The 16,318-nt window shown below is 39.1% G+C and overlaps 1 protein-coding gene across 6 annotated transcripts in view; it reads left to right on the top strand.

Moving 5' to 3' along the window:
- Positions 1-16,318, top strand: part of ppp1r13bb (protein phosphatase 1, regulatory subunit 13Bb) — a 58,889-nt gene extending 42,571 nt beyond the window's left edge. For 3 of the 6 annotated variants that reach the window (XM_051655749.1, XM_051655748.1, XM_051655753.1), the window contains 13 exons: positions 773-947; positions 1,788-1,984; positions 2,634-2,798; positions 3,047-3,236; positions 4,432-4,581; positions 5,863-5,987; positions 6,262-6,742; positions 7,842-8,578; positions 11,260-11,397; positions 11,553-11,686; positions 11,842-12,008; positions 12,240-12,439; positions 14,930-16,318. In XM_051655749.1, coding sequence (XP_051511709.1) covers positions 773-947; positions 1,788-1,984; positions 2,634-2,798; positions 3,047-3,236; positions 4,432-4,581; positions 5,863-5,987; positions 6,262-6,742; positions 7,842-8,578; positions 11,260-11,397; positions 11,553-11,686; positions 11,842-12,008; positions 12,240-12,439; positions 14,930-14,971 — 2,901 coding nt within the window. In that variant the 3' untranslated portion in view covers positions 14,972-16,318. The remainder of the gene's footprint in view (positions 1-772; positions 948-1,787; positions 1,985-2,633; positions 2,799-3,046; positions 3,237-4,431; positions 4,582-5,862; positions 5,988-6,261; positions 6,743-7,841; positions 8,579-11,259; positions 11,398-11,552; positions 11,687-11,841; positions 12,009-12,239; positions 12,440-14,929) is intronic. The other 3 variants (XM_051655750.1, XM_051655751.1, XM_051655752.1) reach the window with 3 other exon arrangements.

Below are 16,318 nucleotides of genomic sequence, written 5' to 3'. Positions count from 1 at the left end.
AGTTTTCTGTGATTAATCATGATTATTTGCAATTAAATTATGATACATGATACATTACAACATTAAAAATCATCTTAAGTATTTTTACTTAGTACTTTGTCTCAAAGAACTTGCAAGAAATTGGTTAGTCATAATTTATTTTAATTAGTATGTTAAAAAAAATACATTATTTTCTTTTTCTTTTTTTTGCGGATAGTTAGACACATTTTTACAGGTATTAAAGGGATAGTTCACCCAAAAATGAAGATTCTCCCATTATTTACTCATCCTCATGTCATCCCAGGTGTGAATGACTTTCTTCAGCAGAACACGAACAAAGATTTTTAGAAAAATATCTCAGCTCTGTAAGTCCTTACAATGCAAGTGAATGCTGATCAGTCCTTTGTAGCTCCAAAAATCACAGAAAGGAAACATATAAGTAATCCATAAGACTCCAGTGGTTAAATCAATGTCTTCAGAAGCGATATAATAGGTGTGGGTGAGAACCTGGCATATATTCAACATAAATGATAAATCGATTTATTGTTTATTTGTGTGTCATGGTTTGCTGTTGGGCCACTGGGGTGTGTGTTTGTGTCGGGTGGGGGAGGGGGGAATGTTCGGAGAGAAGGGTTTAGGTTCATGTAGTTTGATTCCGTGTTTCCTGTTATGTTTGTTTGATTTGTCATTGGAATCAATAAAAATTGTTAATAACAAAAAAAAATAAATAAAAAATTAAATGATTGAGTTAAATTTCCCAGTCCTAATTCTAATATATGTACTCTCTCTGCAGGAGCAACGCTTACGTTATCTGAAGCAGCAGGAGCGGCGGCAGCAGCAGGCTGTGTCTGAGACGGACAAACTGCAGAGGCTGAAGGAGAGGGTGGAGAGTCAGGAAGCCAAACTCAACAAGATCCGTGCCATGAGGGGCCAAGTGGACTATAGCAAAGTCATCAACGGCAGCCTGTGTATGTTCAGCTTAATCATTGACCGTTAGCCTGAGACACAGCAACCCTTCGGGAAACCTGTCTGAAAACAATCATTATTTTTGCAATTACATTGGGTGATGCTAGTGGCACAGAAACTTACACACTAATCCGAGCAGGTAGATAAATCGCCGGTCACCACTGGAGATTGTGATGTACATCTGACCTTTGTGCTCCTGTGTTAAGCCAGCTTGCTTAATGTATGTGGTTGTGTGAACTGCAATTGTGGCCACACACATAAATGCACATGCCATAAGGTCAGGCCTATGAATTGTAATAATCTTGCAGAATGGCAAGTCTCACTCACTCACACACACACACACACATCTCACACACACACCAGATGGGATTGTCCAGTCTTCTGGGAAACTCTGTGTTCATTCATTCTTTGAACATGGTTTTCACATGAAGTCTTACATAAGTGTAAATGTCTTGAACGATAAATAGATTTTTGTGTATTATCAGTACTTCATGCCATGATGATGAAGACTTGTGAAGATTTTTCTTTTGTGAAACCTCTAGCTTTGAGCTTCAGTTGAGTAACTTGTTCATGCTGTGATAACATTTAGGCTACATCACATGGTTGACAAACTGAAAACAATAAAAGTCAAATCTGCTGTAGAGTACATCTGTTCAGCTTGCAAATTTTGGATTCTGTAACCTAGCAATAGCTTGAAATCTCCTGTTCAGAATCTGCAGCCATGCATTATATTTTCATTGAACATTAAGTAATCCTAGAGTAATGGAGAAAATATGTTAGATCGTGTGCGTCTGTGTTTGTATGCAAGTTTGCGTGTGTATAACTCTGCTCTTGTCTGTTAGCTGCAGAGATCGAGCACATTAGCGAGCTGTTCCAGGAGAAGCAGACAGAGCTCCAGGCCGCCGTGCTCAGGGTAGATCAGCTCAGCCAGCAGCTGGAGGACCTTAGGAGAGGCAAACTGAATGGCCTGCAGACACTCGGGGGTCAGGTCACTGGAACCGCTGCCCTGGAGCTCCGCAAACTCTACCAGGAATTGCAGGTACACACATCTCTTACCGGGATGACAGGGTTTGTAGCGTTACGTTATTATGGCAATGAAGATGTAAAATGGTTTATAACTTTACACAGAAAAGGTTAGAAAGCGATTTTAACACTCTAAGATCATGTTAACACACACATTGTTTACGTCTTGTGGCTATACTTTTGTCTTTAAACGGATTGGCCCCATTCACTTCTATTGTAGTGCCTCACTGTAACCCAGATTTTTTCTTTTTTCTTTTTTTTTTTTAAAGAAAAGGAGGGACAAGTTGAAATTCATTTTTGTGGTAATCAATATTATGCCAGGAATGCTGTCAATTGAGCTTAACTTGTATTGATTTATTATTTTAATTAAGCAATAAGGTACAAAGAGCTGAGCAATGTTGTCAGTGTAGTCATAGGTGTTGATAGCCATGACACACAGCCTAACAACTAGCAATATAGCATGGCTTCGACTGAGTGCCTTATTGCTTTTATAAAATGGCGACTACACAATAAAAATAAGGATATGAATTTACATTAAAACTTTATTTTATTTAGCAAATTTCTTATGTTCCACCTGTTTGTGTGTGAGTGCTGTGAGTTCTGTTTTTTTTAAATCTGTGATGACATTAATCGTTATTTTGCTGGTGTGTGTTTTGTCCCGTCAGATCCGCAACAAGCTGAATCAGGAGCAGAACAGTAAACTGCAGCAGCAGAAGGAGCTGTTGAACAAGAGGAACATGGAGGTGACACTGATGGACAAGCGCATCAATGAACTCCGAGATCGACTGTACAAGAGAAAAGCTGAGGCACGTCAAAAAGAGAACCTTCCTGTAAGGCCAGGACTGCACACATACTTTCTAGATTGAATTGTTTAGCAAGCTTGGTCAGAAACCACTCAGACACCTGAAGTTTTAATATGTATGACACAAATTCTCCATTTAGGTATATAGTCTAAATCTGGAGCCTAGTGAAAGTTATAAATCATCAGCTCTGCTAAAATAAATCTAAGCTCATTATCTTTTTCTTTTTTCCCCCATTTCCTCTCTTGCCCTCCCTTTCCTCTTTCCCCATCCTTCAGCTAAATAGAGTAAATGGTCCTCCCTCTCCACAGCCAGCTCCTGGAAATACCGGCCGTGTGGCTGCTGTCGGACCCTACATCCAGGTCCCAGTGCCAGGAAGGCAGGAGGGTTATGTAGTGCCTCCCGAACCCCTCAAACCTCAGTCACTGGGGGTCAACACCCCAGCCAACCACTCCCGCTCCAAATCAGGTCAGTTTTAAATGCTGATGTTTCAGCATGATAACTCTTTATTTATTTGGAAAGACATAATACCAAATAAATGGTACCCCCATGTCTGTGTGTAATTTCCGTTCTTGATTTTACATTATGTTTTCAAATGCATTTTTAAAAACTCTTTCCATTTTGAATGGAATTTGAAGCTGCTTTGATCACTTTTGATCAATGATAGCTCTATACCCACTAGAGGGAGTCTTTGAGCTTTATGCTTTCAGTAGTCAACATTAGTCTCACAAGCCAGACTTTTCATTATCGGCATAAAGTCTGGTCCACTTTGCAGCTTATTCTGGTCAAGAACCGTCCAGGAACAGATTGTCTGAATGACATATTAAGTGACCAGCCGCAGTTTGTTTTCATGACATTTAGGTGTGAGTAAATCTATGAAATCTTTGATAATAGAGCAGTGAGCAGTAAAGTAACGGTAGACCGATTAATCGGTGCTGATAGTTACTTTTTGCAACCTGCTTCCTTTTTTTTATTTTTCATTTTTTATTATTCCTCCAGATGAAGGGTTTTAAGTCCAACTTTATGCACAAAATATATATATATATATATATATATATATATATATATATATATATATATATAAATATATATATATATATATATATATATATATATATATATATATATATATATATATATATATATATATATATATATTTTATTTATTTTTTATTTTTTTTAGATTATTATCTATATTATTTTCAGTTAAACAATAATCTGCATCTTGGATTTTATTCATTTTGGACTCTTGTAACCTCTGTGTCTGTGTCCGTCTTTGTAAAGAATGAAAAAGATTTTGTTTTTAATTTTAACATTCTTTAAAGTGATTTTAAAACCTATGGTCAGATTAATCAGTTATCAGCCTTTTCCACCACCTTAGTTATCGGTATCGGCTAAATCCACTATCAGTCGACCTCTAATGAAATTTTTAGTGTTTAGATACTTCCTCCTTAAGAACACGTGTGTATTTCATTAATTCCTGCTGTGGGTCTCCTCTCTTTAATCACTGTTTGTTTATGAAGTTGATTTCTCTTTTTCTTCACTTCTAACCTTTTGTGTCATTTCTGCTCTGTGATGTGCATATGTGTGTGTGTGTCTCTCTTTCATTTCTCTTTGCTGTCCCTGTTCTTTGCTGTTGTTATATTTTTGGGGGGTGGATTAGACGGAGTGAGAAAGCCTCCCGGCCCCTGGAAGGTCTCTGATTTAGACATCATAGTGGATCCGATTGCTCCGCCCCCTTCAGAGCCCCGACCAGGCCCTGGGGCTCCACCCCCAGTCACCTGCTCTACGGCAGGGTCCGACAGCGCCTCTCGTGAGTGGGAAGGTGTCTGATAAAGGGCAGGAGGAACGGCCTCTGAACCTTATTCAGTGTAGTGGGCAGGATCAAAGCAGTCTTTACAGAATCCTAGTGACTTGTTACAGCCACAAGAATGTTTACATGCAGTTTATCTATAAGACAAAATTTCCCAAATGAATGACATTCTCTCAAATGTCTTTTGTATGTAAGAAATGGAAAAGGTCTATGCTGGATATATTGTGCAGTTATTCTAAACTGATTGAAAACGGCTGTGGTTCTCTCTCAGACATGATTTAACATTCTTCTGAGCAACGAGAGGGATTCTGTTAAAGTAGTTAATATCCACTATTAAAAAGCAGAAAGGGGTAATTTTGCGGACAGAACTTGGCTTGAGACAGCAGTCAAAATTATAGGGTTTTCACAGGCAGCAATACCTTAATGATACTTTAGATCCCTCCTTGGGGCTAAACCTAGCTAATAAAATTCAACCTATTTGAGTTACTCTTTACTGCTGTGAAAATAAGTAAAAAGCTGCTGATCCTGTATTTTGGAGTATGCAGAGGATTGTGTGTGCAAGAGACAAAGAAAGAAAGAGAATGTGATTGAGGTAGATTATGTGAGTTGGGTGACTGTGTGGAGTGAGCGTGAATGTATATGTGTGTGTGCAGGGATAAAAAAAAACTACCCTGATAAGGTTCACTGGACTCAACCTCCTTGTCCCTGGTCTGTACATAGTCAGATTTCCTCAGCAGGTCTTTCTCATTACATTTAAACTCAATAAATTTGAGCTGGTCCCATTTCATCATTTTCTAACATAGATCAACTAATTGTGTTGACTTGAAACATATTGCCCAGTCATTGCTGATAACAGATTTACGGCTTATTACAAATGTCTAAAAAAAAATGTTGGCTATTACTAAACTAAAACACAGTGAATTTGTGATTTTATTTTATTTTTCAATTTCACTTTTCCTTGTTTGGCCTGAAGTTTTAAATAGCTTGACTTTCAAGCTCTTTTGGAGCCATTTATGATATTCTGCATTTACTTACATTCGGTAAGTAAACGTAAATTCCTTATGCAAGTGATCAGTGTTCATGTCTCCTAACTCAAGAAGCTACCTAGACATCTTAATCAGTCATGTATAGTGAAAAATTAGGCTCTGCCATACATTTACCTCTGCACTGTCTGTCTAATATAATAGCAATGCAGTTTATCATACTGCCCTAATAAGTAAAAAGTGCATGTGAGGTGTTCATGTCTGACCTTGTGGTAACGCTCCCTCTTTGCCTTTCTAGCTACTGATGCCAGTTGGCCCAACCTCAACAAGGGCAGCACATCAGTCAAGCCACCTGACTGGAAGGAGTCTGGAGCAGACACGGTCAGTAAAGCAGCATCACCTGCAGGCACTCCCTCAGATAAGGTACGTCTAACTAACGGCAGCACAAACAACCACACACAACTAAATTGCTCCCCATCATAAAATGTTTTGTTTGCATTGTAAAACTCCTCCTTATTCACAAGTTTTTGTTTAAACTGTCCATAAACCATTCTTACATACAGTATATTGTACAAGTGTCGAGAAGTGTTTTATGTATGTTTTACACAGAAATTTGTTCTGCATAAGGCCTAATGTAGTTAATCTGTCTGTTGCCATCCTCTGCTGACTGAGATTTTTTTCCTGTATGTACCTTTAGATTCAGGACTCCAATAAAACAGGCTCAGCTCCTCCTCTCAATAAGCCCCAGCCTCCCCCATATGGAGCCCATACCAGCAACCATCCCCTCTCATCTGCCAACTCTGGTTCCACCAGCTCTTTGGACTGCCGCAAAGAAGTTCCTCTCCGGCCTGTGCCCAGCCTACCCAGCAACTCTCTGCCAGCCTGGCCCCATGTTCCTTCTGCACCCACCGGCTCATCCTCTCAGCAGATCCAGCAGCGCATCTCCGTTCCCCCCAGCCCCACTTTCCAGCCTAGTCCACCCTTTTTCCCCCCAGGAGAGAGGCCAGACCCTCCTCTGGCAGTAGCGGTGAGGCCATTCATCCCAGATAAGAGCTCTAGACCACAGTCTCCCAGGAAAGGCCCAGCCACCATGAACTCAAGCTCCATTTACCACATGTACCTACAACCGGCAGCCCCAAAGAGTTACCCTGTGAACAACAAGCCAGCAGTCAAAGCAGGTACACACCAGAAACTGATTTTTTTATTGATTTTTTTATTTTAAAGGTGATGTAATTTCTGTGCCACTGGCATTATCAAATGAAATTGCAAAAATAAAGACTGTGATGACAGACAGTTTTGCGAACAATTCAACGGTCTGCTATTGGTTGGACAAAAAGATAGTCCCACCCTAAACTTACACCATTGGTTTAGCTAATGTTACTGGTCGGGATGCTCAAATAGACAGAGCAGAGTTTACTTTTTAAGTACACTTTCAGGGTAATCAACCTTTGAAAGCTTACTTCTAGTTGTCTCTGCATAAAATAATTTAACATAAGAATTACACATTTCACCTTAAAGGAATAGTTCGCCTACAAATGAAAATTTTCTCATCATTTTCTCACCCTCATGCCATCCCAGATTTCTTTCTTCTGCAGAACACAAACAAAGATTTTTAGAAGAATATTTCAGCTCTGTAGATCCTCACAAGAGAATGGGTACCAAAATGTTGAAGCTCCAAATGCACATAAAGGCAACACAAAGTAATCCATATGACTCCAGTGGTTAAATCCATGTCTTCAGAAGTGATATGATAAGTGTGGATGAGAAACAGATCAATATTAAAGTCCTATTTTGCTATCTTTATTTTCACTTTCACATTCTTCTTGTTTTTGGTGATTCCCATTCTTTGTGCATATCGCCACCTACTTGGCAGGGTGGAGAATTTATAGGAAAAAAAGGACTTAAATATTGATCTGTTTCTCACTCACACCCATCATATCACTTCTGAAGACATTGATTTAACCGCTGGAGTCATATGGATCACTTTTATGCTGCCTTTTATGTGCCTTTTGGAAATTAAAAAATTTGGCACCCATTCACTTGTATGGACCTACAGAGCTGAGAAATTCTTCTAAAAATCTTTGTTTGAGTTCAGCAGAAGAAAGTAAGTTATAGACATTTGAGATGGCATGAGTAAATGATGAAAGAATGTTCAGTTGTGGGTGAACTATTCCTTTAAATATTACAGTTCAACAAAATACTTCTTACACCTTATAGATGTGGTTTATTATGTTTTTGCGTTATTTTAGTATTTTGTTTTTTTATTTCTGTTCGCAGTATACGGTAAGCCAGTCCTGCCCCCCAGCTCCACACCCCCTTCTCCCTTACCCTTTGGGGGCTCTGGAGCCTTCCCTGCCCTGCAGGGTCCTGGAGGAGACATGGTGGATGGCGAGCTGGATTTTGATGGTCTTAACATCGGTGTCCCTGAGCCACCCCCACCCAGCGTTGACCACATCCCACGACCTCTCAGCCCTACTAAACTCACACCCATGGTGCACTCCCCTATGCGCTGCCAGAGCGATGCTGAACTGGAGGCCTTGCGCAAGAAACTGGCTAACGCTCCTCGACCGCTTAAAAAACGAAGCTCTATTACAGAACCGGAGGGCCCTAATGGGCCCAACATCCAGAAGCTTCTATATCAGCGTTTCAACACCCTGGCTGGAGGGATGGAGGAAGGAATGGGAGGTGTGAGCGGAGGTGGAGGAGTGACTCCATTCTATCAGCCCTCCGTAACAGCAGGTGAAATGCTCTTTGATGCAGACAACGGAAATCCACCCTCGGAAACACCAGCAATGCCCTCTGGGGGTGCTGTTGCTGAGGGCATTATCCCGCAAGGTGACGCCAATGATAATGATCCCCATGAGCAAGTTGCAGAGACGTTAACACCTCCAGCACCAGAACCCTCAGAAGACAGTAACAATAATCCTGCTGAACCTTCAGCCACCTTGCCGAGCCCTTTAGCTGAGGCCAGCACACCTGAGGAAGCAGACACCTCTCCCTTCTCCCAGCCCATGGTGGGTCTACTACTGATAAAAACTAGTGGTTGACTGAAAGTGGATTTTGCCGATACCAATAACTTAAGTGGTGAAAAGGACTGATAACCGATTAATGGGCCGATCGTTTTTAAAATTGATTTATAGAGTGATCTGTCATTGATCTGTCAAAAAAAAAATTATTTCCTTACTATGACAGGCACAGAGACAGAAGCTACAAGAGTCCAAAATGAAAAACATCCCAGATGTAGTTTATTGTTCAACCAATAATAATCAGAAAAAATTAAGAATTGTTGGGGGACTTTTAACTATAATCAAGCCTGAAACACACAGGGACTCTTATTTTGAAATGAGAGAGACTTGGCTACGTTACAATGCTCTTTATTTAAGTAATAACCAAATTAAGCTTTTATAGTGTATGTATTCACCAGATGAAAGGAAGGTTTATTATTATTCACAAGATAAGAAGTTGGAAACACAATTTATGTGCTGATGGGGGATGTTTCCATATTGTCACATTTTCTTTGTGTGCCCTTGCTTTGATTAAAAGCCCTTGATTATCTAATCAAAATAACAAAATGTGCACTGAAGTGAGGATAAAAATATGGATGAATATTGCCAATAATGAAAGATTAAGATACAGCAAATCGGCACAAGATGTCCGCGATTGTTTTTATTTCACCTCTAGAGGCTGCTGTTAAACTGTAAAACCAAGCCATTTTAACTGCAGAAACAACCCCAGAGGAACATGGAGGAATAATAATAATAATTAATAAAACTATAGGTAATCAGCATAGAGTTTTGCAATAACCGTTAGTTCCAAAAAGCAACTATCGGGACTGATTAATCGGTCTACCTTTAATAAAAACCTTACATAAACTCCACATTAATTCACTTTAAAGAGATGGTTTTTCCAAAAATGAAAATCCTGTTACCATGTACTCACCCTCATATTGTTCAAAACCTGTATGAATATCTTGCTTTCGTGGAACACAAAAGGTGATGTTTGACGGAATGTCCGCCTCAGTCACCATTCACTTTCATTGTATGGAAAAAAGCCAGCAATCTGTCTAACATCTCCTTTTGTGTTCCACGGAAGAAAGAAAAGTCATGCAGGTTTGGAACAACATGCGGGTAATCTGTCCAAGTCATTTACTCTACACTGATCCCACTCATGGAGCAAAGTAAAAGTATGCAAGCACAGTTTCATCCAGTGTATTCACCATATATTTATGATCATTTGTAGTGACTAGAGGTCGACCAATAGTGGGTTTTGCCGATACCGATATCTAAGGTGGGGAAAAAAGACAGATAGCTGATTAATCGCCTGATAGTTTTTAAAATGTATAATATGAATGAAAACTTTCCTCTCGGTGGAAAATATTGCTGAAGTATTACTTTCCATGGCGGTAATTTAATCAGTTTTCTCCCACACTGGTACCTTCTTCAAAGCCTTTGCCATCTGAAATTAATTAAAATATTAATTAAAATGTTACAGGTCAAATGTGTTTGTTGTTCAGCAGTAACATAAAACACTGCCTTTCAAAGCCAAATAGAGACTGTATGCTTCATCACTAATGACAATATTTCTTATATTTTTTTATTGTCATATTAAATCTATAAATGATGTCCTAGAAATGGAGAGAGAAAAAGGGATAGAAATAAACTCAACACAAGTCTTGCCTTTTTAAATGTAATTTTAGAATGGCATTGTCTGTATTACTTGTGCCCTCACATAAACACATTGTATTAAATTATAATTTGCCCTCTCATGAATATCAAATTAATTTCAGATGGATATATCATGCTCTTAAGTTTTTTTTTACATAACTACCTACATCATAAAATTAGGAAATTTGGACAGAAGTAAATTTTGTCAGAATGGAGAAAAGTTTTGGAAACTTTATAGTCAAAAAATGATAAAACAGAAAACACTGAACTGTTCCTGTGTGCTTGCATTCACACAGTGAACCGTACTCGCACTTTGTCTTGTAAAGCAAACGAACAGCCGAGCAAAAGCAAAAACTCAAGGCAGCATAATCATATAAGGTTGCCATTAATTATTGATTTACTATGCCTGAAAAAAAAAAAAAAAAACTCAACAGATCTGCACAAATTCATAAGTGACTTTTCTTTTTTTTTTTATTCAAAATAGCAAATTAAAAGGAACTGTAAGGAGTTTCCATCCTTGACTTAACATGGTTCTAACAGCTAATGTTCATTTGCCTGTCCTCTCCACCTTGTCGGCAATGCAATTCTCCAGTGCAGCGATTAGTTAGAAGCAAAGTAATTATCAAACCACCTTTAGTTGTCTTAAATTACTGATTTATTGTACCATGACAATAATAATAATGTGCATTGTATACATACCTAGGCTTTTCTCTGTTGATGTTTTAAACCCACATTTAAAGCGTCCGTCTCTATAACTAGCCTTGTCACATTGCACAACAAACTCCACGCGAAGTCAGTGATTGTTTTTTATTTAACCTCTAGAGGGCGCCATTATATCGTTGAACTAAGGAGTTCAGACTGTACAACCTTTCAGCGTGTAATCAAAAATTACTATTGGAAACTATCTGAGTTTATTTTTTCTGATAGCCTTTAATTAAAAACGCAACTATTGGCCACGATTAATCAGTAAATCTGATATATCGGTCGACCTCTGGTAGTGACAGAGATCTAATAGTCCATTTCTTGAACAGGGCAAACGCACTAACCTAAAGAAGCCAAACTCAGAGCGGACTGGTCATGGCCTAAGAGTGAAGTTCAACCCTCTCGCCCTGTTGCTGGATGCCTCACTAGAAGGAGAGTTTGACCTAGTACAAAGGATAATCTATGAGGTATACAGACTGACATGTGCACACACTGCATTTCACTTTATTCTAGGAAACCTCTTACCTAGTCAGCGTAAGACATAGTCAACTTATCTTCCACGCAGGTTGATTAGACCCATTTTCATTAAACAATTTTGACTTTCATTCTTCTCATCCCTCAGGTTGACAATCCCAGCACCCCTAATGATGAGGGCATCACACCTCTCCATAACGCAGTGTGTGCTGGACACCACCACATTGTCAAGTTCTTACTGGACTTTGGGGTTAATGTGAATGCAGCAGACAGTGATGGCTGGTGAGGGGACTGTGGCATTGAAATGTGTTGGGTCAGGGATATCAGAAATTCAAAGTGTTATCTTGTCAGTCATTGTCAAAATAAATTATCAGTTCACGCTAACAAGAGTTGCAGAATAACTTGATGTGTGTGTTTTCCTCACTCTGTGTATGTAGGACGCCCTTGCACTGTGCTGCTTCCTGTAACAGTGTGCACCTGTGTAAGCTGCTGGTGGAGTCAGGTGCAGCCATCTTTGCCACCACTATTAGTGACGTGGAGACAGCGGCAGACAAATGTGAGCAGATGGAGGAGGGCTACCTACAGTGCTCACAGTTCCTCTTTGGTAAGAGCGCCCTCTTTCTTTTACTCTATGGTACTCCAGTTTTACAATTTGCTCTTCTTGCCAAAAACCATCGAGTTTGATAACTGTGTTCCATAACAAGGGGAAAAAATTAGGAAATTAATGCATTAATGAAGCTTTTTTATAAAGTGAAAGAAAGTAAAATTATAATATATTATGTTATAAATTGAGATGTTTTCAGGCCTTACTCAGAGTTGTGTTTTGTGTGTGTAGGTGTGCAGGAGAAGTTGGGTGTAATGAATAAGGGAGTTGTGTACGCTCTGTGGGATTATGAGGCTCAGAGTGCAGACGAGCTTTCCTTTCAGGAGGGTGATTTCATTACAGTCCTACACAGGAAAGACGATACTGAGACAGAGTGGTGGTGGAGCAAACTCAACGACAAAGATGGCTATGTGCCACGTAACTTGCTGGGGGTAAGTCCACACATGGGTTATAGCAGTGCTTTTTTTATTGCATTTTGTAGTATATCACATTTTAAAGTCTGTTCTTCAATCACTACGTTTAAATGCGCTGTTATAATCGAGTTACAATGAGTTTTTGAATAGATTTGCTACAGTTTTCGTCTATGCAAGTATACATGACACAATGCAGAAACTAATATTTGAAGGAAGGACGACCAAAACCCTTGTTAAATAGACACCTCTGTCTTTTGGAGCATGTGCATAACATACAGGCCAATTGTGGTCCTGTTAACATGTACTCTATACACACTAGGGATGTGCTGGATGACTAATTTCACTGATGTTTAAACAAAAATTTTGGAGTCTATTAGTCTAAAAAGAAAGAAACCCTCAGAAAACAGTCAAAAGATCAGTGCTATCTACACCCTGGAGCACTTGCATTGTACACAGCTCCGTTATTTTGTTGCGCTGCTAATATAAAGTGTAGAAACGGTGAGATGGGGCAACCGTTGTCATGATGTCTTGCGGACCGGATGGAACCAATCCGGGGTCCGGACCTGGACCGCGGTCCGATAATTGGTGAGAAATGTACAATAAACCTAATGTATTCTAAACATGATGTGCACACAGAATAAAAGATCGTTTAACCAGCTAAGCAGTCGGCACATCGTTGAAAATAGCATTGTTGATCAGCAGGGTTAAAAAAATTGCATACCTAGCCTAAAATAGTCATTTTCGAAGCTACTTACTCAAAAGCATACATTTTTGATGAACAAAATTAACATGTCCACATAGTCCAGTGAAAAACGGGACTTCACTCACCTGAGGTGATTATCCTGCACGGGAAAATAACTTGCAAGCACGCACAGATTTAAAGTAAACTCAAAAGCGAAAACATCCATAATAACTTGTAAGCCAATGTTTCGTTAATCCGCTTCACGCATCACCACCGATGTGATTTCCATAGCTACTTTGCTGGTCTATCGAGAGTACATTTTCCTGTGCATGCCGCGAGTGAGAGAGAGAAGCAGAATGCGCGGCCTGAGTTGAAATGAAACTTGGTATCTGCTCCAGATATCCTCTTTTTTTAATAATATTTTTATTATTATATTTAAAAATGCGTAACATTAATATGACAGTAATTTAAGCGAAGCCTTTGTAAAAATATAAAGTCAGACATAAATGTGTAAACATATTGACCGACTAGTAATTCCAGTGTTGACTAGCAGCATCGGTATAGTTTAGTTGACTAGTCTCGCACATCCCTAATACATACTGGACGAAGCAGAGCTACATTGAGTACGTTTACATGGGCAGTTATAATCGAGCTTCCACAGGTTTTTGCGTTGTCGAGCTACTTAATTTCTCTTTCCAAGGATGAGTGACACTATGCGTAATCAAATAGCTGAAGAAAGAACATCAGCTGAGGAAGTGATGTAGACGAAGTCAAAGAAATCTGCTAACTAGCTTCTCAAAAGTAAAACGCACAACAACATGTAAAACTTTACAGCCACGTACATTTCTTACATTCCTTAAACGTTGATTTTGGTGCAGATCAGATGTATGTTGTCCGTTGTGTTTATGGTGATGTCCGAAGGCAGAAGACGACACAATTTGCTACTGGATTGTACTAATTACAGTATACGAGCTCTGCTTTGCTTCACTTTCATCCTCATAAACTCTCTGTAAAGCGTAATAATAACGTAAAGTAAGATCATGAAAAGTTTTTTAAACTTAATATATTACTTAATACAAAATACATGTGATGCTACTGCAAAGATGGGTGATATACATTTATTGTATGATATGAGTATTATGATGGCAGACAGATAAGAGGATTAGTCAATATCAGAATACAGACAGAAGTATTATTAGAGGCCCATCAATGTGTCACATGTGTGAATGGTTTCTAGACTGCTGATCCATGTAAAAATGAACATTTCTAGCATTCGCCGTGTGTCCCTGCGTTTCAAACAAGATTAATCAGCCTCCGAGGGGCACTTCGAAGGGAGAACTATAAGTAGTATACATAGTAGCCATGCTATAAGATCACTTCAAACAGAATTTTCAATAAAAATGAATTAAAGGGTGGGTCACTAATGTTTTGAGCCCCACATCTTTCAGCCCTCCAAAGCTCTCACAGTGGATGGTAAAATCTGTAAAGGGAATAGGGCATAGGGACAATCACTTCTGAATGAAACACACCCACTGTGTTGTTGTTATTGCTCCTCTTCTTCTCTGCTTTGTGTTGCGTTCGACTTTTGGGTTAAATACATGACACTGAGGCCTATTGTGGACCTAGGTCTGTTAGTCTGAAAAAAAATTGGACTTGTACAATTTCAGTCAGTTTGGGCATAGTACTTTCCTTTAAATTGAACATTTAAAGTGCATGTAAACGATAGTAACTGAATGAACGTAAATGTTCTGTTTCATACTGTGAAATTATATGATTATATGAGTTATGCATCTCTGGTAAATCTGTGCTTGTCTGTTTCTCTGTAGTTGTACCCCAGAATAAAACCACGTCAGAGATCTCTAGCGTAGCCCTCATCTTGGCCACACCCTTTTCCTGAATGATTGACTGAACTGATGTCTAGGGGTGTAGAGCCTCCACCGGTCACCTCTATGTGCCACTTTGACCACAGAAGGGGTGAAGCTGCTAAACCCTGAACCCTCACCGGAGGCACAATCAACTGCGCTACACACAAACACACACTCTCCGATGAACACTAATAAAGGCCAAACAAGCAGCCTCAGGTTTCTAGGTCTGCCTCCATCATCTCTGCTACCAGACCTCAATATATCCCCCTCCAGTCCTCGCACATGGTTTCTTATATCTTATCAAATTTATAATAGCTGTACATCACACATTGGGGATCAAAGATCTAATCACCTTGACAAGAGCTTTCCTTTGTGTTTGTAAGCTTTAGTTTTTTGGGCATAATGCTTTGCTGAGAGGACGAGTGCTGGGAGTCTTTCAGTGCTCTTTGTCAGGGAGGGATTTCTATGTGCTGTGGACTGAATGAGTGAGAGAGGTGGTGTGTTTTATGATGATATGCGATTTCAGAACAAAGGACTTGCACGAGTGTGTGCAAGAATTGATTTTATAACTCATCTATAAAAGTTGTTCCAGATAAGAACAAAAATATACATAGTTTGCATAAAATGATTATTCTGACCTATTACTGAGAAAAGCCATACTGTATGCATATGCTGTGTATATGGTATGGTTCATAAAAGGTGCATAGAAGTGAGAGGATGTGTTTCATATGGATTTTATGAGTGTGATTTTTTTCTTTTTTCACTACAGTGAGCATCACAGACAAATGTGGAATGCATTTTGTGTGCATTCTGAAAAGGGTGTGTGTGTGTGTGAAGTGTGCAGAGAGATTGAGTTGAATAGTAAGAATCATAAAATTATTCAGTATTTTTAGACTACATGGAGTGACACGATACGTTCTTATCCATTTGTTGGCTTAGAAGGGTTTCAGCTGAACAACAGTAGTTTGCTGAAGTGCAAGACTGATGAATTCAATTTAAAGCTTTACTCCACTAGCAGTCCATGGTCTGACTTGAAAGCATATTTACTTCATTTTACACTTTTTTTTTTTAACATTACTTTAAATTATGCCAGTCCATCCTAGTCCACTCCTGTTTTTAGTCATGTGAAATGATTTTTATATTCTGCCATTGAGGCGGTAAAGAGCTTTATTGTGAAGATTAACCATGTAAATACTGTGATGAGGATGAGAGAGGAGAAATGCTTGACTCAATGCTGTTAGATTAATTGCCCCTGTGGGCTTCTGTGAAATACAGTGACTCACCTTGTGTTCTATACATGTGCACAATAAAAACAAATGAGTCCTAGCAAGCAATTATGTCGACTGGTTA

The sequence above is a fragment of the Myxocyprinus asiaticus genome, chromosome 25 (genome assembly GCF_019703515.2).
Source record: "Myxocyprinus asiaticus isolate MX2 ecotype Aquarium Trade chromosome 25, UBuf_Myxa_2, whole genome shotgun sequence".
NCBI classification, from domain to species: domain Eukaryota; kingdom Metazoa; phylum Chordata; class Actinopteri; order Cypriniformes; family Catostomidae; genus Myxocyprinus; species Myxocyprinus asiaticus.
Note: the sequence above shows the minus strand (reverse complement) of the source record. Positions and strands in the feature narration are given on the sequence as shown.